The sequence below is a fragment of the Physella acuta genome, unplaced genomic scaffold, assembly GCF_028476545.2.
Source record: "Physella acuta isolate Inbredline_101_S28 unplaced genomic scaffold, ASM2847654v3 ptg001852l, whole genome shotgun sequence".
NCBI lineage: Eukaryota > Metazoa > Mollusca > Gastropoda > Physidae > Physella > Physella acuta.
In genome coordinates this window covers 60,430-82,972 of record NW_026733360.1, presented here as the reverse complement: position 1 = coordinate 82,972, position 22,543 = coordinate 60,430, and the positions used below count along the sequence as shown (strand labels likewise).

The window sequence follows — 22,543 nt, the reverse complement described above, 5'->3', positions numbered from 1 at the left end:
AAGATTTTAAAAAGTTGAATGGCATGTTTAAAAACCATTGGGTAGGCTTACTTATAAAAAGTGATTTTTCAAATTATTGCTTCATTTTTTTTTACATAAGATTGTCTTGATCACCTCCAACGTAAAATCCCAAAGTCTACGTACGTTAGAAAAGTGAGAAAACTACAATAACAGCGCTAGTAGAATTGAGAAAGTCTAAAAACTATAATAACAGCGTTAGTAGAATTGAGAAAGTCTGAAAATAACAGCGTTAGTAGAATTGAGAAAGTCTGAAAACTATAATACCAGCGCTAGTAGAATTGAGAAAGTCTAAAAACTATAATAACAGCGTTAGTAGAATTGAGAAAGTCTGAAAATAACAGCATTAGTAGAATTGAGAAAGTCTGAAAACTATAATACCAGCGCAAGTAGAATTGAGAAAGTCTGAAAACTATAATAACAGCGTTAGTAGAATTGAGAAAGTCTGAAAATAACAGCATTAGTAGAATTGAGAAAGTCTGAAAACTATAATACCAGCGCTAGTAGAATTGAGAAAGTGAAAACTATAATACCAGCGCTAGTAGAATTGAGTAAGTCTGAAAACTATAATAACAAAGTTAGTAGAATTGAGAAAGTCTGAAAATATACAAAAACACAGCGCTAGCAAAATTGAGACACTGCGGTGGGGAGGGGGGGGGGGGTGTTGAGAGGGTCACATGACCTAGAACTGGGGTGTGGTGTGGCTTGGTGTGATTGCTTTATGGGCTGGTTGGTTCCTGCAGTTGGGGAAGGCGGGCTGGGCGTGTCTACATATTTTAACAGAATGTTTAGTATGGAGGATCTCCTCAACACGATCTATATTTTAACAGAATGTTTTGTATGGAGAATCTCCTCAACACGATCTATATTTTAACAGAATGTTTTGTATGGAGTATCTCAACACGATCTATATTTTAACAGAATGTTTTGTATGGAGAATCTCCTCAACACGATCTATATTTTAACATAATGTTTAGTATGGAGGATCTCCTCAACACGATCTATATTTTAACAGAATGTTTTGTATGGAGGATCTCCTCAACACGATCTATATTTTAACAGAATGTTTTGTATGGAGGATCTCCTCAACACGATCTATATTTTAACAGAATGTTTTGTATGGAGGATCTCCTCAACACGATCTATATTTTAACAGAATGTTTTGTATGGAGGATCTCCTCAACACGATCTATATTTTAACAGAATGTTTTGTATGGAGAATCTCCTCAACACGATCTATATTTTAACAGAATGTTTTGTATGGAGAATCTCCTCAACACGATCTATATTTTAACAGAATGTTTTGTATGGAGTATCTCAACACGATCTATATTTTAACAGAATGTTTTGTATGGAGGATCTCCTCAACACGATCTATATTTTAACAGAATGTTTTGTATGGAGGATCTCCTCAACACGATCTATATTTTAACAGAATGTTTTGTATGGAGGATCTCCTCAACACGATCTATATTTTAACAGAATGTTTTGTATGGAGAATCTCCTCAACCCGATCTATATTTTAACAGAATGTTTTGTATGGAGGATCTCCTCAACACGATCTATATTTTAACAGAATGTTTTGTATGGAGGATCTCCTCAACACGATCTATATTTTAACAGAATGTTTTGTATGGAGGATCGCCTCAATACGATCTAAAGCTAAACAAATGGCATGCTTATTTTTTCCGAGTTTATCTTATAGAATATGGGACGGTAGAGAGCTAGACTGCTAACCCTGTTAAGTCGAATCCGGGTTCAAGTCAGTAGACTGTCAATGAGTCGAACCAGCTCTAATGGGTACCTAACTCACGTATCCACACTATCCCTTCATATGCCGAGGTCACAGAAACAGGTGAACTCTACTTGCCCCATAGACCGCCAGGTTTGGAAGGGGAACTTTACTGTATTATAGGATATCAGAAACACTTGAAAAATGCTTAAAACATATATAACCTGCTTTGATGGTAGAACTAGCGGGATTGATTTTTGCAAAAGGTAAACGGTTAAGATATCCTAGTAGTTATAAATCATTGACAGAAGAAAAAATAAAATAGCTTCGCTTCTGTGGTTACAGACAATAATATGCAATGTGTCGGACATTTCGAATGTTAAGTTTGTTTTAAATGATTAACTTTTACACAATTTATAGATTCCTGAATGCCAAAGCGGAAGTTAAAGGATTGATGAATAAGCTAAATACTAAGTTATAGTAGATTGAAATAAAGCATCTAAAAATTTTAAATCAATATTTTTTGCATTTAACATATTACTCAGCTTACTAAATTATATCCTCTTACAAAGCTACCATTCTATTTTCTAAATCCGTATTTATCAATTAGGGTCATATCTCCAGCAGTTACTGTAACGCCAACACATTTTTGGGGGGCTTCAAACCCAATGCTGTAAACCAGAGGCGTAGCGAGGGGAACGGGACGGACATATGTCCCCGGGCGCCGACCTTAGGGGGCGCCAAAATGGGTTGGAAAAATAAATTGAAAGGTTGAGGGGGGTGGGGGGTGCAAATCGAAATCTTGATGGGGGGGGGGAGGGAGGGGGGGGGGGGTGAGAAGTGTCGTTACGCCTCTGCTGTAAACACTGTTAATTAATGTTTTATTAAATTTTAAAAGGCTATGCTAGAAATAGTAGAAAGATAAACAAAATCAAAAGGGAGGTAATTTAATGTGCATTAAGAATGGCTTACAAGCAAAATTTTTTTTTAAACCAACACAATTCAAAAGCAGTCTTCCAAACCAATTCATTAAAAATGTGAGCTCATAGAACATTTGTATAAAGTCAGTAAAAATATTACATCAGTAGGGAACAAGTTAGCATGATGATATGTACATTGTGAGGCATTCTTTAATTTTTTGGCCTTATTCCTGACTACACAAAACTAAAACCGCATTTTCAGTAGTACACAGAAATTTGAGTTAACTTATCTACACAACCAAAATATTTAAAAAAGGGAACTTTCCTAAGCAAAATAGCTCACCATCATCATAATTTCTTATTCGTGCCAAAGATACATGAGACAGATGAAGTAGAGTTCATCTGCTTCAGAGACCTCGGCATATGAAGTGATAGTGCAGTAAGCACTATGCCCAGCCGCCTTTGTTTCCCTAACGTGAGTTAGGTACCAATCAGAGCTGGTTGCACTCAGAGACGTTCTATTGACTTGGAACCCGGATTTGAAATCGAGGCTATCGAGTTTACAGTCTAGCTCTCTATCGCTAGACCACGCCGTCCCATAATGGCTCGGCATATTTGGCTAATAAGTTTTTTAAAGTGAAGCCTAGCATTGAAGCAAAACCAGTTTTTATGGGGATGTAACATATAATGAAAAGATTTGTATCAAGTTTTTCATAATCTTGGACATAGACCAGCATAGATTGAGGTGGAACTCATTTAGTATGGATACAGCAGGGATAAAAATGTGTGAGAAACTATGTTTTGTATATTCTTTAAACATCACAATTTATTTTTGAAAGTTATATTTTAATCTAATCTGGGTTATTAAAAAAGAAATCTAAAGGTAATATGACTGCAGAGAATCAAAATCATTGACAAAACTTTGTTAAAAATTAAAAATCAAAAGCATTTAAAAAAAAAATATTTTTTTTTTTAACAGTTAAAATAGGATTATATAAAGGATCATTAAAAAAAACTAATATAATACATATTTGTATGAAAAGTCTAGTCACCTACACATTTTTTAGAAGAGATTTAGCTCACAAATTGTTCTTTCATTACCAATATTTTCCAGAATAGTTTTTAATAAATAAGCAAATGAAACAAATATGTACATAAAAAAAGAAAGCACAAGATCAAGCCTCTAGAGTTATTAATAGTTTTAATTTGTTTTACTTACTAAAACAAATTTAGAGTTGTCTAGAATTGGTACACTAAAAACTAGGAAGATTAATTTTTCAATCACTACTGCAAAGCTGCCAAGAATGGACATGGCAAAAATGGCTGCAGCTCCTTACTGCTTTATAGTCAGCAGCAATATTAATGGGTTTAATTAACATCACAGGTCAATATAAATGGGTGAAGTGTTATACAGATCAAGTACGATGAGTAGGTTACAATCCTGGACAATAGAAGTGTTGGATTAACCAAAACAATTTTGGGATTAGCATTGATGGTCAATTAGAATAGTTGGCTTAACATTGCCTGACATTAGGAATAGGCATATTAACATTGCTCATCTACAAATGTGTTAAATTAGCCGTGGTGGCCAGTAAGGATTAAGGCGTAGGATTAAGATTGCTCAGATATTCTTGCTCTGATCTTATCTGCCATTTGTTCCAGTCCAGGATCTTGAAAGATTTGCAGCGCCTCTTCAACAAATTGTAGAGACTCTACGTAGTTTTGTTTCTTGTATAAAGATCTATTGAAACATCAAACAAAAGTTCTTTCATTAGAATAGTTAAAACAATAAAATGAACTGTATAAACAAATAAATGGTGTAAATTTAAATCTATGTAGAGCGAGCAGTCTGGTTGGAGAGCTCATGGCTGTTCACTTCAAAAGTCCAGAGTTCGAACCTTCAGGCAGATAAGGCTCGTTAGATGGGGACAGCGACCCATCTAGGAAAGACAACACCAAAATTAAACAACTGCTGCCTTGTAGTTTGTTCTAGGAGGACATAGGCTATGGGAACAAATCCAAAAAGTAAAGCAGGCTAAAGTCAAAGGGCCATATGGTGCATAGCATGTTGACCTGTATATTACATTGTGTTGGAGAAATCCTCGCCAATATTACAATTTAGAATAAAAAGAATCTCTGTGTGTGAGAATGGAATGAAGAAATTAATGTTCTTCCTTTAATAGCTGGATTAACCTTAAAATAGTCAATTGTTTCTTTAGATTGGCACTCAGAAAAATTTTATACTGGAAATAACAGAAAGTTTGATGACAAGTGAGACCTCTGAGAAACACATAAATTGGAATGGTTACAAACAACTAATCCATTCAAATATCTGAAACAAATTGACACATATAGAATAAATAACGGCAAAACATCCGGAACGATTAGTGATTCTGGAAGATTGCTGTATACGAATAATAATCAATTACTATAATTAAGACTACCAGACAGTACCAAGACACTAGCACCAACCACCAGTTAAAAGGAACACAGCTAGACCTAGCCAGGGATGTCAGTAACTGACCACTGATAGTCTAAAATAGACCCAAAAATTTCTTGGTATTTTTTAGGATGTGCAATGTGGACATTTTTTAAATTAAATTACAAAGAAAATTTACTGTCAATAAAAATTGAACATGAAGGTTTTTAAAATTTGCTTTAACAGAAAAAAGTTCTAAAGTGCCTTTTTTTTTTTAGCCAGGAAGAATTTGATTACGGACCCTGTGCTTCATAGTGAACCCACAGGTAAATAAGAATACTAGCTTAAAGAAGAGACCAACTGTAGAAAAGAACCTCGACATAAAATACCGAAACGTTTGAGGCTTGAGTGGAACCCACAGGTAGAGGGGCCAGAAAGTTCTAGAGATCAGAGGCAGATGGGTTAGGTTGAATTAACTTGAGGGGATAAAAAAAATTTACAATCTTTAACAATACCAGCTTTTTTAAAAGCAAAGTACTCACTAAACCAGTAGAAATAATTTAAATCTGTGAATCTCACTGAACCAGAAGAAACAATAAGAAGAATCTGAATCTTTCTGAGCCAGAAGAAATAAGAATCTGTAAATCTTTCTGAACCAGAAGAAATAAGAATCTGTGAATCTTACTGAACCAGTAGAAATAACAAGAAGAATATGTGAATCTTTCTGAACCAGAAGAAATAAGAAGAAGAATCTGTGAATCTTTCTGAACCAGAAGAAATAACAAGAAGAATCTGTGAATCTTTCTGAACCAGAAGAAATAAGAAGAATATGTGAATCTTACTGATCCAGTAGAAATAAGAAGAATATGTGAATCTTACTGATCCAGTAGAAATAATTTAAATAAGAAGAATCTGTAAATCTTTCTGAACTAAACAAACTTACCGTGCTGTTTTGATAAGGTCTTGAAACCTGGCATTCAGTTCCTCATCAACATTCTCATCCTCTTCCTCCATCACATCCTCATTTCTCTCTTCTTTTACCACATCATCTGTTCATTTTAAAAAGTATATCAGATTTTCATCAAATTTTTTTTTTAAATACCATGAAATTTGCAAAGACAAAAATGAATTTATTTTACCATTACCATGCTAAATCTAACAAAGTTTTCAGAAAAGATGGATATTAAAAACTTACTTATAGCCACCTGTTAAATTACATAATAAACAAAATAGGCCTACTTACGCAAAAAAAAAAAATTAATTTAATAGAAATTAAATATCCATATGTAATTAATATACTAAATCAAAACATTAAAAGTATATATAAATAGAAATCTTTTAATAAGCTTTTATATAAATGGACTAAAAAAAATTTTTTTTTTTTTTTAAAATATAATAGTGCACTGCTCTTTATATAACTATGATGTAAATTGTGTCCATCTCCGAGTATAAACATGACTTCTAAGGATTAAATGTAATTTAGTCTAGTCATTTAAATAGTGATAAAAATGGATAATATTTAATTTTTATTTTAAACTGAATTCAAGTTGACACCCATGAATTATGACAAGAGAAGAAATCATGATAAATAAAGTCTTCTAAAAAAAAAAAAAACAACAACTGCAAATATTAGCAATGTTTATCTCGATTCTCATTTTAAAGCTCAAAAAGTAGATAACCTTACAAACATAAACATCGCTAGTTAGGGTACATAACGCCCCAGATTTAGACTACATGAAGGCAAAAATAAATACCTTTCTCCACAGGGTTTTGATTCTCTTCATCGCTGGCTTCAACAACCTGGACATCATCATCCTCACTGACCTCAACTTCATAGCAGGACCCACCTTCAGACTCAGAGTCTGACACTATTCGATTCCTCCCCCCAACACGCTTTATCAAAATGGGATCATTTTCTTTGTCATCTTCGTCTTCCTCGTCTTGCGTTGTCTCTACGCTTTCAACATTTTCCGTTTTGTCATTCTCGTCAAAACTATCGTCTGCGCGGCTCTCATCAGAACTGTCATCTAGGACTGGTTTTTTCATACAAACGCTTCTCCGTTTGTTGGTTTGATTTTTCTTGGCACTTTGCCTGCCTGCGCTTCTTGATGATTCATTCAGGGCAGATAGAAGAGATCGGCAGTGTGTGGAAGTGTTTGGTGAGGCAGTTGACGATCCAGGGTTTGTGTTCACAGATACACATGAATCTTCCACCACAGAGTTTTCAATTATTTCACATTTTTCTAACACCGCATCTGGGGTTGATAAAACGGATCTGGACAAGTCGTGGAGTCGATTTTTTTTCTTCAAAGGGCTTGAAAGACTGGGGGAGTTGTCTGCACTGTCTGAAACAAACATGAGCTTCCTGCGTGCTTCAAGCATATCGACAGGCGTGCTGTACATGTTTGTGGCCGGTGGGCAGATTTTTCCAGCACTGCTAGCCAAACCAGGTGTACGACTGCCTGAATCAGGGGAGTTTTTAACCAAGACATCAAGGTTACCAAGCTTCTGGTTTTCTTGAGGAGTGGATGTTGTACCTATAGAAGCGAGGTTTATTTTTGTTTTAGATGATGAATACTTTGGTGAGTTGTTTCCCTTTATTGAGGAGTTTGCTAACTTTGAAGGGGAGAATCCAAGCTGGCGCTTGGGTGAATTTATCCCAGGCCGAATCGGACTTGATGGGAAACTACTCATTTTCATGGCTTCTTCCATTATTTTACGATGCATGTTCACTTTCTCAAAGCCGATAATGGGGCTACAGGCGTCAGGGGAGATCAGGATTTCCTCGGTGAAGATCTCACCTTTTCTGGAGGCAACGTGAGGTGAGCGCTGTTGAACTTCGTCCGATGACAGAGGTTGTAGTGCATTGCGAGATTTGTTCTTGACTGAGGGGGAGGGATGCAATTCCTTCTGAGGAAACCTTGTGTCAGCTGAGATCTTAAAGGTAGACACGAACCATTTTTAAAAAAAATAGTTAAGTAAATTTAAAGTGATTAACTGATTATTTTGTGTGTATATGTATGTATGTAATATAACATGAATTCCTCATTAGTCTTACAGATTGAATTGAAAAAAAAAAAATTAAAAAAAAAAAAACAACCAAGAAAGTGTTGGTCATAACAGAAAAGTAATGGCAAATATATGACAAATATATTTGACCTCTGGGCATTGAGTAATTGTGTGGTCAGCACTTCACCCTGCTGACTCTACCTTCACTGACACAAGTTAGACACCCATCAAACCCAGAGTGGGATGGGGATATCCAACAGACTGGAACCAGACTACTAAACGTTCTTTATGTGTATGTATTTTGTATGGTTTACCGGTTATCTATTTTGTATGGTTTATCAGTTATGTATTTTGTATGATTTACCGGTTATCTATTTTGTATGGTTTACCAGTTATGTATTATGTATGGTTTATCAGTTATGTATTTTGTATGATTTACCAGCTATGTATTATGTATGGTTTACCAGTTATGTATTATGTATGGTTTACCAGTTATGTATTATGTATGGTTTATCAGTTATGTATTATGTATGGTTTATCAGTTATGTATTTTGTATGATTTACCAGCTATGTATTATGTATGGTTTACCAGTTATGTATTATGTATGGTTTACCAGGTATGTATTTTGTATGATTTACCAGTTATGTATTTTGTATGGTTTACCAGCTATGTATTATGTATGGTTTATCAGGTATGTATTTTGTATGATTTACCAGTTATGTGTCTTGTATGGTTTACCAGTTATGTATTATGTATGGTTTATCAGTTATGTATTATGTATGGTTTACCAGGTATGTATTTTGTATGATTTACCAGTTATGTATTTTGTATGGTTTACCAGCTATGTATTATGTATGGTTTATCAGGTATGTATTTTGTATGATTTACCAGTTATGTATTTTGTATGGTTTACCAGTTATGTATTTCTTCAATGAATTAAAAAAATTTTTAAAAATATTTACTTGGTTATAGTATTACTCATTTGTTTAATGCTATTTTTAACCAAAAAATGTAAAAATAAGAGAATCTAACATCGAACTGAATGAAGTTTAATTGAAACACAAAAATCTTAACAAATACTTCAACTATTAAAAAATTCTACATAGAAAAACATCAAATTAATTGTATCACTAATGAAAACCCAAAGAATAACTTTAAAAAAGATTGCACACGCCATTCTTATCACTTACTTCTTTTTTAACATTTACATTTTCACTAGAATGTTCGGAGTCTTCTGTGTCTTCCATGGCAGTGTATCTAGAACCATGGTCATCTGACTCGTCATCTGAGACGGTCACCAAGTCCACATTTTCAACATGGCTGGATGGTTTCACTAAACGGAGTAAAACAAATCACTTTTAATATTCATCTAGTTGGTGACATAAAAGGGAAAAACATTTATCATTTATAGTGAAAAATTAATATAGTTGTATTGTCTTGTTTAGAAAAGTACCACCACTAATGCAAAAAGTGCATGCGTGAAAAGTTAAGCCGCACCACTTTTTGCCAGCTCCAATTTTATAGTTAGGGTCAAAGGTACCAAAATACAGGCCTTTTCATGCAAACTCTTAATGACATGTCCCAATTTCACCCTCTTTAATAAAATCTAAAAGTAAAAGTTTCATATTCTCAGGGTTCGTACACTATTTTGAAAAGTTTTATAAGCTACAATGGTAATTATAGTGATTTTTTTTTACGGCAATGAGTTTTATATAAGATAATAAAAATAATGTATTGAGAAAAATAAATCAACATGTTTAAAAAAAAAGAACAAAGCTATAAAAAACACTTGTTTTATTTCATTTCCAAAACCAACTTTAAACTGATGCGCGAGTATAGCGTTATAATAAGTGTGAAGGCCACATCTTAACACTTTTTCCCAATTACTACATTGCTTGTATGAAGCTAACACGTAGGCCTACTAATTAAATAAATATAGATTCAGTGACATAATTACCAGATGAGTTTTGTTTTAAATAAAAAAACATTTTTAATTTATATAAACTGCATCCAAATTTTGTGCAAATTATAGGCTATCATTGTTGAGATTTTATGTGCTGACACTTATAAGGACCTGAATTACTGGATCATGCTGGCAAAAATTGGAGGAAAGAAAAAACAACCAGAAATCTCGCTACACCCAAAAGAAATAAAAAGAATAATAAAAAACAAACAAACACAAATGTGGTCTGACACACACCCTCACTACAATAAAGATGATGGATATTACAATTTGACACGAAAACAACAATACATAATCTTTCGCCTCAGAACAGGCCATAACAGACTAAATCAACATGCATAAAAAACTAAAAATTGGGAGTGGCGAAATTTGCCCTTGTGGAAAGGCCCCGGAGAATACGGAGCACATCCTTCAGGAATGTCCCTTATATAGCCAGGCGCGAGTCAGACACTGGCCCCTGCTCACCCCACTCAGGGAAAAATAATATGGGGCGCCTGCTGATCTGGAGACCACAGTCCAGTTTATTCACTTGTTGTCTAAATCCTCCACCATATTCTCAATTAAGAACGAAGAAGAAGAAGACTGGGTCATTGTGAGCTCATGTAAGCCACCATTGATACAAGTAGGTCTTGTTCTCATAGCTTGACGTTTTGCAAGGATATCTAAATTAATCTGAGGTTGTGAAATAAAGTGGATGGTAGAGAGAAACGGTTAATGGTGCAGCTTTAAAAACAGAGGGTGGGTTAAAATATCGGTTGATAAATTAGGCTATAGTTAGACTAACACTTATGCGAGGTTATCGGTAAAAAGACCAGGTTTGGGAGGAAACCATTTTGCATCCAAATTTTTTGCAACTAAGAGATTATCATGTATGAAATTTAATGTGCTGACATCCACATTGCTCCTAGCTACTGTCCACAAAAAGTTTAAGGACCGTTATGCTGTCTGGTGACATCTACTTAAATTCTTTTATATCAAGGCAAATAATATTAGTAATATCTAACCTCAAGATTATACAACAGATTTCAGCACAGGACCAAATGTAAGTAGTTTTAATGAACACTATTCAGAGGCATAGTGACCCCTTCCTGCACCCAGGGACAAACTTTCAACTTGCACCTCCCCCCCCCTCAAACTTTTGATTTGCACCCCCCCTCAAACTTTCAATTTGTTTTTCCAACCTATTTTGGCACCCGGGGACATATGTCCCCCCCCCCCCCCCCCCACGCCTCTGATGCCATTAGCCAACTGTAAACCATTAATAATCCTACCACATTCTATGATGAAAAAAAAAAATTACCTTGGGAAAACAAAGCACTCGTTGGAACAGCCTGGTTGGTTGAGTTGCCACCCCTGCCCGCTGTTGGAAATCTCATCAGACCCTTTGACCTCTCTTCATAAGATATTGGAACTGTTGACTCTTCAGCTATCAACATCTGAGCTTTGTGGATCTGTGAAACAGAAAGACAAGCTTCATACAGAAAAGTAGAACTAATGGACTTAGCAGCTTACATATTTTTTAAACATGTACTAGTACTTTATTAACAGGAAGTGTTATGGATGTTACATTACTTAGTTTTAATTAACTAAGAGTGGATTATCTATTCTTAAAGATTAAGGGGAAAAGTAGCAAATACTCTATGTTGAATAAAGCGTTCGTTGTTTTCATTCTCTTCATGGCCTTGAACTATGACATCATCCTCTTCATCATCTCGAACATCAGTCTGTTTGAACATCAAATCATGGTCGCTGATCCCAAAAATATCTAAAGTGACAACAAGCATAATAAGATGAAACTTAATTAAGTAATTACAATATAATGTAAGTAGTAAAATTTAATATTTAAACTGGTGTAATAATTCTTTTTTTAAAATATAATGTATAAATTTTGATGTAGCAAGTTCATTATTTTCAAATATAATTGATAAATTTGAAGGCCCTCTAAACGATTTCATTAGTGTATAAACTTTTATTTTGGTTTGTGGCCTTGCCAGGTTCTATCAATTTTTTCAGTATATTACTTAATTTCCAAAAGTGAACCCCCTACTTCAAGGGTACTTGGTTTAGCTGGGTTCACATTATGTCATAAGTATGAGAGTTGAACCCAGATACCTGACATTAAGTGTCCAACAAAAAGAAACAAGGCCTTACCCAGGGAATGGAGGTAGGCGATGTGTTCATCCAATGCAGTGTCAGACTGTCTCTGGTCAGAGTGAAGGTCCTGAAGCTGACGCTGAGTTTTTGAAAACTTTGGATCATCTAAGGTGAAGAGCTCTCGAAGTTCCATCTTTGTAAAATACCTGTTTAGATAAAAGACATTGATTAGGGTTAAGGTTGTCGGGTCGGTTAAGCTCAGAGCGCTAAACCAAAAAGTTCAGAGTTTGAACCTCCGGGCAGATGAGGTTTGATAGCTGGGAACAAACCCTGGGCAGAGTAGGTTTGATAGCTGGGGACAGCAAACTATCTAGGAGAGAAAACTCCAAAAACAAACAACTGATGCTAACATGGCTTCACTGGGCATGTGGCCTTCCAGTAAATGATCACCAGCTAGGGTGCATGAGTTAAAGGATGAAGATTAAAGGCCTTTTATTTGTGACCAAGGCGAGCTACTTAGATGGAGGTATACGGCTGTAGTCAGGCATGGAGAGGGGTGGGTGCGGCCATGCAGCACTTAGCCCTAGACACACCAGTCTGTGGTGCCCCAACGACCCCAATAAGGCTAAAGGGATTATTTAATTAATATTTTATCATTTCAATGATAAAAACAAAAACTTTTCCCCCTTAATCTTAAAGAATAGATAATCCACTCTTAAGAGATTTTTGTAGTATTAAAATTTTTTGATTACAATTGTCTCATTAGAGGCATGCTGATCTCAACATTCTTTTAAAGCAAACTTGGTCTGATAAGAAAAAGGAAATGGCACTGGGTGGGACACACAGTGAAAGGCAAACAAAATTGTTAAAGTTCTCGAGTGGAACCCCCCGGGAAGGTGAAAGAGAGAGTGCCCAAGACAGAACAGGAGGGGGAGTCTTCTCGAATATCAGAAGACCACAGGTATGTCTTTGGAGACTGCAAAATAGACCGTAAGGCAACAGACAAAGTGGAAGAAAAATTAGAGGACAAAGTTGCGATAAACTTTGCGTAATGTGCCTTTGACTTTATCGTTCAAACGTGTATTTTGTGGTCTAGGAATGATCAATAAGAAAAATCATCAAAACAACATTTTGATCCACATCTTGAGACTGACCTTTACTCTAAAATGTTTACCACCAACTGTGAAAATGTGATTAAAATTAATTGGTGTGAACAAATGAAAGAAAGTCAAATGTGATAACGTCAGCACCTGTATGGGTTTTTGCTGTTTCCTGTTGTCTGTCTGGTGATGCTGTCTTTAAACACCTGCCTCCTGTAGATTTTCTCCTCCACTGTCCCACATGTTATCAGCCTGTAGACCACGACGTTTTTCTGTTGGCCTATTCTGTAGACACGGTCAACTGCCTGAGCATCAGTCGCAGGGTTCCAGTTGGGATCATCTGTTAACACACAAAACTTAATCTGTTAACTCACGAAACTTAATCTGTTAACTCACGAAACTTAATCTGTTAACATACAAAACTTAATCTGTTAACACACTAAACATAATCTGTTAACACACAAAACATAATTTGTTAACACACAAAACAATTTATTAACACACACAATTTTATCAGTTACAATAACTTTTTTAACACACAAATCTTTATTAGTTAACACAAAATGTATCTTTTAAACCATAAACTACATGCTTAAATTTGTTTAAACTTGGCCTGGAAATGATTTAAAAAAAAAATAGATTTAACCATGAAGGATGCTTTTTAGTCCTTCTACTTCTAGGTCTATAACTAAATGAACTAAATCAGTGAGATCTACTGAGAGGCAAACACGACATAATAGCCCAACCTAAGTTCCATAAGCATAAAGTCTACTTCATCTGGTCTACTGGGTGTCAGGTTAAGGCAAAAAATACTTATTAATATAAACACTTATAAACATTACAGCAGTAAAGTTATGTGAGCCCAATTAGTTAGGTAAAGTAAAGAATCCTCTTTAGACCTAACGATCCCCAGGCAGATGAAGAAGAGTTCATGTTTCTTGACCTCGGCATATGAAGGGAAAGTGTGCTTAGCACTTAGCCCAGCCACCTTTACTTTCCCTAACATGAGTTAAGTACCCATCAAAGCTGGGTGGACTCAGGGACGTTCTATTGACTTGGATCTAGATTCGTGTTCAAGACTTTTGGGTTAGTAGCCTAGTGCTCTACCACTTAGGCCACACTGTCAATCCGCTAGGTACTGGGTATCAAAGGAGCGAGTAGTGTATTGGGCACATGACCTCACAACATGTGACCCACATCAAATAGTAAAACACCTCCAACAGATCTTTAAAAACATCTGAAGTTTTATCTATCCTATTTTTATACACCATATTATGTATTTGCCAGTTTTGCTGGATTTTAATTAATGTTAAGTTTTTTTTTTACAAAATGTGGAAGCCACTAAACAACTTTATTTACTTACAAATAATAACTCTGTCTGCTGCAGTAATGGTCAGCCCAACTCCACCAACCTGGATGAAACAAATACCAATTTTCTTAAAATTTATAAACCCTTGTGTAGCTTATGTTACTACATACCACAGCATTGAAAAGTATAATCCATTACATTTAAATTAAATATTCTAACTATAGAATGAACTAAACATAATTTATCTGGCAAACAAGAAATAATCAAATTAGGGAAAAAACCAACCATTTGTGAAAAAGAAAATTTGAAAATATTGGATATACTTACATGAATGGCTAAAGAAAAAACTAAAAAAAAAATTACCTGAATAGTTAGAAGAAAAACTGAGTATGAAGGGTCTCTTTGGAACTTTTTGACAATTTCATCCCTCTCTGTCAGCTGTGTGATTGTACCATCAAGTCTGGCAACCTTGTGCCCCTAATAAAAAATTAAATGAGGCTCATAAGTGATAGAAGCTAGTACAGTTAAAGATCACAATCTTGAAAAAATATCATAGTAGGAAAACAGGTTATTATTCTTACTCTGTATAAATGTCAGAATCTCTACACAATATTTGACTAAAGATAGAGGAATTAAAAGGGGTCAGTTGATTTCAAACCCTCAAATTAAAAAAAAAAAAGTATCGTCCATTAACTTAATTTAAAAATGTTACAATTTTTAAAAATATTTTTTTTTATTTTTTAACAGAATATTAAACAATATTTAATCTGTTTTGATTAATTATTTCTTACTGGGTAAAGTTTACTGATCTTACCCTGTTAGTGATAACTTTCTGAATAATGTTCAGCAGTTTTCTGGACTGTGAGAAGACGAGAGTTTGACGACCTTCACTTTTGAATGTGTCCAGAAGCTCTACAAGAATCTGCATCTTTCCTGACTCATTGATTAAGATGTCGTCAGAAATTTTATCCAGCTTTGTTGCTGCACACTCGTATGATTCAGGATTCTCCAGTTCCTCTTCATCAAAACTGTAATAGACAAATACTTCAATTTTTCAATGAAAGTTATTTAAAATCAGAATAAATATAGTTTCATATCTTTCATATTTTGTTGCAAATAAATCTGATTATTCATTTTTGAGGATTCAAAACTATAAGTGAAAGTATTTTAATTTAATATTATTAAATCATTTAAATAAAACATCAGATATTGGGTATTTATAAAGAAACATTTAGTTTTAAGCACACACTAAAAAACCCCTATCCAACTTTCACATAAATACAGCACAAAATCCCCCCCTTTCCTGTCCCTCTGAACCATGTACAAATCAAACAGATTTCTCATTTAAGTGCAATTGTGGTTAAGAAAGTTCCTTACTCTTCTCCATCTAAACCTAACTGGAGACAAGCTCTTGAACTCAACAACCGTGGATGGTCGCAGATTTTTTTCAAAACAGTCAAGGCAACCAGTGGAGATTTTTTTGTCATTAGTAGCTAAAATATAAAGAACATAATAGAACATTATTAACAATCATGTTAAATAAAGCAGCTTGGTAAATGGTTTAGCATAGAAAAAAATATAGTGCCTATTGCAAAGTAGTGTTTTTCTATCATAAAAAGCCAAAGCTTAATATTTTTATATTAAAAAAAAACAACAACATATATTTAAAGAATAAAATGCTTATTAAATTAATTTACTTCTTTAACATGGTCCAGACTGGTGAAATCTTGATAAATCTTCTGTTGTGTTTCAGTCAAATGCAACCATAGTACTAAGTCATTCTTGCGAGTCATATTAGGCATTCTACAAATGATCCAAAGATTATTTTAATACTATTTATTTTTAATAATATCATAAATTGTACATTAGAGGAAGTTGTTTAGTACAAAAAATAGTCATCAAACGAACTTCATTTTGCCTGATGGAAATCAAGTTTTGAAAAGTGTAAATTCCATATGCACAATCACAACAGAAATTTAACAAAGCTAACATAAATTAGGAAGAGTAGAACTCACTTCAAGCAGCTAGGGTCTGTGTTAGAATCTCGGGCATCCTGTACCTCTGCTTTGGTACGACGCAAAAAATAAGGTTTAATGATTCCCTTTAGAGTTTCAGCCATTTCTTGACCCAACTTTTTCTCCACTGCTGTTGCATCCCTCTCTCTAGCCTAAAAGATACAAAACCTTCAATATTGTTTCAAACAAATGTTAAAAATCAAAACTATTTTTAATAAGAACATTTCGATTAATTATTGCCAAATAAGGTACAGTTTTCAGATAAATATTTTATATTTTAATTTAACTGTCGATAATGGCTAACAAATGATACCCTAATAATTGGAGTTTCAAATTCCATTTTAAATGTTCTGACTGTCCCGAGTAGTGAGCCTTGATGAACGTAATCAAATAATGACCAAAGCTCCTGAAAGTAAATAAAGACAAGTTAACTTAAAAAAAAAAACAACAACCTCTGAGTAGTGATTTCAGCAAATTTTAACTAACTGATAAAAAAAATAACAAATGCTCTTGAAAGTAAATAAATACAAGCTAATTTGAAAAACAAAACAACCCATAAGCTGTGATTTCAGCAAGTTTAAATTACTGGTAATTTGTCAACCAACACTAAAATATAAAACTTCGCACACATACCTTAAGATTGTTCTGTACTGGAGTGCCAGTAAGAATTATTCTGTGCCTTGCAGGAATCTGATGGACACTTTTTGAAGTCTTTGTTGGATTCTTAATCTTGTGACCCTCATCCAGTATAACATAATCCTGTTTCAACAAAATAAAACATCAATTTTAATTAAATAAAACTAACGTATAAATAAAGTGTGATGTATGCCAAACTTACCCAAATAAACTCCTGGCCATGCCTCTCAGAAAAAGTTTCCTTGGTTGTAATAACAAGTCCATAGGTTGTCATTAGTACACCCCCTCTGGTTCTGACTTTTGCTAAAGCTCTTTCTCTCTCTTTCTTTGAACCTCCATGAAACTGCACAACATTGATACCTGGAGTCCTGTGGATGGATATAAAAACATAAAAAATTATCCTAGATACTTCTACAAATGTATTCATGGAGCATATAGAAAAATATTCAAAAGTTGTCACTCTAAAACTGAAAAGTACATTCCCAATGTAATTGTTTAAACAAATTAATGATATTTTTATAAATGAAATAAATCTCAATAATTAAAGAAGTTAAGATCCAAAACTTGATTGTGTAAGACATTCCTTACTCCACCCAGCTCAAATGAGTACCTGGCACATTATGGAACTTAAGGCAGCTGAGCATAGAGTACAACACTATCACCTGCATGCTAAGGTCATTGAACTCAACTTCATCTGCCCAATGTGACTTGAGCACAAACATGAAAAAAATGATAATTAAAGGATCTTTTGGACACCAATCTTTAGTTTTTTTTAAATTGATAAAGAAATGTGAAGAGAAAAGCTCTACCCTGAAATATATGTATGATGGAGAGAAATTAGTCCTACCATTTGTTGAATTCATTAAGCCAATTAGGCATGACACTCAGTGGAACCACGATCATCACTGTCTTTATCTTATTCATATCAAACATGCCTGCCAGGAACGCTATCACTTGGATTGTCTTGCCAAGGCTGGATGAATAAGTAGTAAAAATAATGAAACTAACAAAATGAAACATTACTATTTTTTTGAATGGATAAAAAGAAATGACAAATCACAAATATTTCATTTATTTGAAAAAAAGTGGTTGCCCTATGGGTATTGCTAACCGTTAAATTTGAAGGAAATAATTAAAACTGCTAACATACAAAATAAAGATATTAATAAGTTCTAACTGGATAATTTAAACAGCATTAATTGTAAGAATACTGAAAATATAGTATTAACCATTTCCATTAAAAAAATGTAAAATTAAAAAACTATTACTGAAAACAACGGAGATATGGAGGTGCACAGCAGAAAAACAACTGACAAAGGCAGGACTATCTTGAGCAAAAGTGGAAAGAGCTCTCTTTAGGCACAAAATGGGAAAAGAAATTGATAATTAAATTTTAAAACATTACCCCATGTCATCAGCAAGTATTCCACCTTTTCCTAGAAGATAGAGCGACCACAACCAGAGAATACCCTCTTTTTGATGGGAGTAGATCTTTTCATGCAGTCTAGCATGCAACATGAATCCTTGACCTAGCGATTTCATCTGGCTATCATTTTCATCATCACATTCTTGGTCAGCTAGAAAAGCCTGTTATACACAAAATAGACAAATTCCAAATTGATGTAGGCTAATTAGAGTTTATAGAATTTTAGCTTAAAACACAAGGTACTTTCAAATTAAGCTAGAAACACTACAAGCACAACTGACATAATTTCATTAGGTTAACAATATCTAACCCATATCACTAGGATAACCCTTAACCTAATTCTAAATTTCTTTTTTAGATTTCACAGAAAAGTAACATGTTTTAAACCAGGGGTCTCCAAACTTTTCAGCCCGCGGGCCGCATTAACTATCAAATATCAGTTCGGGGGCCAGAATTTCTTCAAGACATCTCTTCGGGGTGGTGGCGCCCCCCACCCCTGAAAAACGCCCTCCGCCCCAAATATATTCAAATTTCAAGTGTCACCATCCCCCCCCCCCCCCCCCGGATAAAAAAAAGTCTGAAAGAAACACTGTCGGGGGGCCAACAACACACTAGAGGTCCAAGTTTGCTCTCAAATTATTATTCACTTATTTCTGTCTTGAAAAAGTTTGTTGACACAGGTATCTTGTTCAAAACTTTAAAAGGTACTTTGATGCAAAAGTTAAATATTAGGAAAGTCTTCCTTGTGCAAAAAACTTATAAAAACCCACCCGCCCTTCTTTGAACTTGTCTCTAATGACCCCCAGCCGCAGTTCATCCTTGCAACTGGCCACATTGGCATCAAATGGGTTTTGGAACAGTCTCACTTCTTCTGCCTTTGAATCCAAGTCAGAAAACCACTACTGAAACTGCAGCGGGAGGTCTTTGATGATCTCGTATGCAAATGACGTGGGGGACTCAGTGGTTGCTTCAGCCGTAAAGACCTTGCACAACTGAGAGTGCGTCAAGTTGTTGGTCAGTACTTGTTCCAAAAAATAGACAAGTTTGTATCTAAAGGCCTTTAGGTGGGTGTATAGATCAGAAACTAGATTTCCCTCTCTTGTAGTTTTAGGTTCAGAAAATTTAAATGACTAGTTATGTCTGCAGCAGAGGCCAATTTCTTTACCCACTCTTCATCAGACATTAATGGCTGTGGCTTGCCTTTAATTTCCAGGAAGTCACAGAACTTTCTCGCAAATTAGCCATCTTACTGCTGTGAAATATGGTAAATCTTGCGATTATGTGTTTGTATCTTTCAACATGTATCTGAACTATCTATGGTTTGATATCCTCTCCGGTAACAGTGCCATACATTATATGTAGGGAAACCAGCTCTTGTGTTATATTTATGTCTTCATCCTCACCTCTCATGAACACAAACAGTTGAGAGGTGGAGCAGCTGTGCAGCGACTCATCCATTGCAGATTGAAAAATGGCTGAACTTGCTTGCATTTTTTGCTATTTGAGTCACGATGTTTTCACTAATGTCTGCAACACGGCGGGCAATGGTATTTGCAACCAAAGCTACATTTTCAAATTGTTTGAATTTTCTGTCCAAAGTTCCTCAGCCACCTCTAACAAACATTTATTCCATGGACAAAAAGATCGCCGCGGGCCGGATGAAAGGACCTCGAGGGCCGCATCCGGCCCGCGGGCCGTAGTTTGGAGACCCCTGTTTTAAACCATTGTTACTCTTATTCTGCAATTATACCTTCATTTTCGCTATTCGTTTTTTCAACTTATCACTTTGATGGATCTCGAAAGCTTTTTCATTTAAGATAATTGCTTTGGCGATGTCTCCTTTTTCTGCCAACTGTCGAGCCTTAGTAACCAACTGCATAAATTTCTGTCTCTCCGCTGAATCTGAACTGCTTTCTGATTCCTCGGATTGGAGTCTGGTCTTTTCAACAGTACTGGAATCATCTGCAGATAAAATGATATTACAATCTTAATATTGTTCACAATTTATACATTTTATTTGACTAAGGCAATGAAACTAAGATAATTTAATAGTCAGTAATATTATAAGTAGGCCCTACAACAGAATAACTTACCACTTGAGTATAGTTTTAATCTGTTACTATTATTCTCATTTAGAGAAATACTGGAAAGTTTTTCTTCTAGATCCATCTTTCTGTTTTATATTGAGAAATCAGTGAATCACTTCTGACTTTTCATAAATAATCTGGAAAAAATGTAACATTTAGAAAAAAAAAACACCTCTCATACTAATCATTATCAGTTTATTAGGTCTATTTAGGCTATTAAATTTCTTATAGGTATATATATATATATAAATATATATATATATAGGCCTAGGCCTATATATATATATATATGTATATATATATATATATATATATATATATATATATATATATATATATATATATATATATATATATATATATATATATATATATATATATATATAATATATATATATATATATATATATAATATATATAGAAATAAGGTGGAGTAATAGATCTACAACTATATCTGCTTGACTCTTCATTTGTGTCTCAGCTAATAGATCTAGATATCTAGAACTAAACTTGTTGGATAATTAGTATTAATTAGAGGTACTGATGTCCAATAATAGACTTATGCGAAAATAGGTGTTAGTTGTTAGTAGTGTTACAATCAGAAGTGTGTAAGCGTATAGCATACATCATAGCAAGACCATTGCTATGAGCTTGTCGAGATTTGTCGTCGTCGAAGTCCCCCCCCACCCAGCATGAGGGAAAAACGGATTTGGGGTCATTGTGAGTTCAAATGTTACATATTGCTTCGATTAAAGCTTACTACAATGCATGCGAGATATTAGTGTTCAAGAAAACGGGCCCTGGAACTGTAGTATGCAGCCTAGGGCCTATATCATATGAGCTATCTTATACAGTTTTATATATATATATATATATTATATATATATATATTTAGGCCTATATAAAGTATATAGGCCTATATTATATATTGGACGGATAGACCTATGAAATCAAATTACGTTTAACAGAAGAAAAAATAAATAAAACACATTTTTACATGTGCGCTCAACATTCGCTCGGCCATAGAAGTTCACACCATAGGCCATAATTATATTATAGATCATCTAGATCTAACGACACCCACTCATCATAACATTTGTCAGTAATGATATCGTTATCGGGCAAAGCAAGATCTCAATATTCAATAGAGAAGTCTATAGTCTATATCATTTAGAATTACAAGGAAACAAATCACAACAGAAAAGATATATTCAATATTCTGCATCTTAAAAGAATTTTTGTATAACTAAATCTTAAACAATTCTATTGGCTGGTCCCAATAGCGGCCGAGGCTATTAATTAGGACCCGGGTGCCAATAGCGGCCGTATTTGGGACCCGGGTCCCAATAAGAAAAAAAAAATGCAATTTACGAAATATCTAGAATCTAAGTAGACTAGATCTAGATCTATTTAGTATAGATCTAGAGTGTGTCCTTAGTTGAATAACTTACTCAACTTAAGACTTAGATCTAGATTCTAGATCTAGATCTAATAGGGGAATAGTCTGTTGAATTGATTAAACTTCAAGAAAAACTTCAGAAAATCAATTTGAGTTTTAGCGCGTAGTACGTAACAGGAACAAACCGATGGGCGGGACTAAGGTATGAAAATGATTCGCAAATTTAAATATCTACACATTTCCTTAACGTAATCTTCCTTTGAAGCAAAGTCTTTCTTTAAATAAATGAGTAATAATAAATTAATAATTTAGATATAAAATAAAGCAATGTTTTCATTTTATAGCAAAAATTGCATGTATTGAAGAATTAATATATAGAATCTAGGGTCTAATAATATTTATATTTAATATGCGT

General features: G+C 34.3%; 1 protein-coding gene across 1 annotated transcript; it reads right to left on the bottom strand.

Moving 5' to 3' along the window:
- Nucleotides 1-3,670: 3,670 nt before the first annotated feature.
- On the bottom strand, nucleotides 3,671-22,294 carry LOC131930811 (DNA excision repair protein ERCC-6-like). The gene is made up of 22 exons (XM_059287434.1): nucleotides 22,181-22,294; nucleotides 20,736-20,866; nucleotides 20,393-20,604; nucleotides 18,622-18,803; nucleotides 18,064-18,189; nucleotides 17,419-17,584; nucleotides 17,214-17,339; nucleotides 16,894-16,986; nucleotides 16,581-16,732; nucleotides 16,263-16,368; nucleotides 15,943-16,058; nucleotides 15,380-15,593; nucleotides 14,929-15,042; nucleotides 14,620-14,668; nucleotides 13,407-13,596; nucleotides 12,214-12,362; nucleotides 11,700-11,827; nucleotides 11,363-11,513; nucleotides 9,290-9,432; nucleotides 6,844-8,026; nucleotides 6,033-6,138; nucleotides 3,671-4,411 (listed from the first exon to the last, which is right to left on the bottom strand). Exons 2-22 carry the CDS (start codon nucleotides 20,809-20,811, stop codon nucleotides 4,282-4,284), a joined length of 3,912 nt encoding a protein of 1,303 aa, XP_059143417.1. The 5' UTR covers nucleotides 20,812-20,866; nucleotides 22,181-22,294; the 3' UTR covers nucleotides 3,671-4,281.
- Nucleotides 22,295-22,543: the final 249 nt, after the last annotated feature.

What these genes read in the sequence shown, in the direction of transcription:
- LOC131930811 (XM_059287434.1), bottom strand. Translation starts at nt 20,811, where the DNA reads ATGGATCTAGAAGAAAAACTTTCCAGTATTTCTCTAAATGAGAATAAT. An exon ending in ATGGCCAGGAGTTTATTTGG is followed by an intron (nt 17,340 to 17,418) that starts GTAAGTTTGGCA and finishes TTGTTGAAACAG; the next exon opens with GATTATGTTATACTGGATGA. An exon ending in TCAAAACCCTGTGGAGAAAG is followed by an intron (nt 6,139 to 6,843) that starts GTATTTATTTTT and finishes TAAAATGAACAG; the next exon opens with ATGATGTGGTAAAAGAAGAG.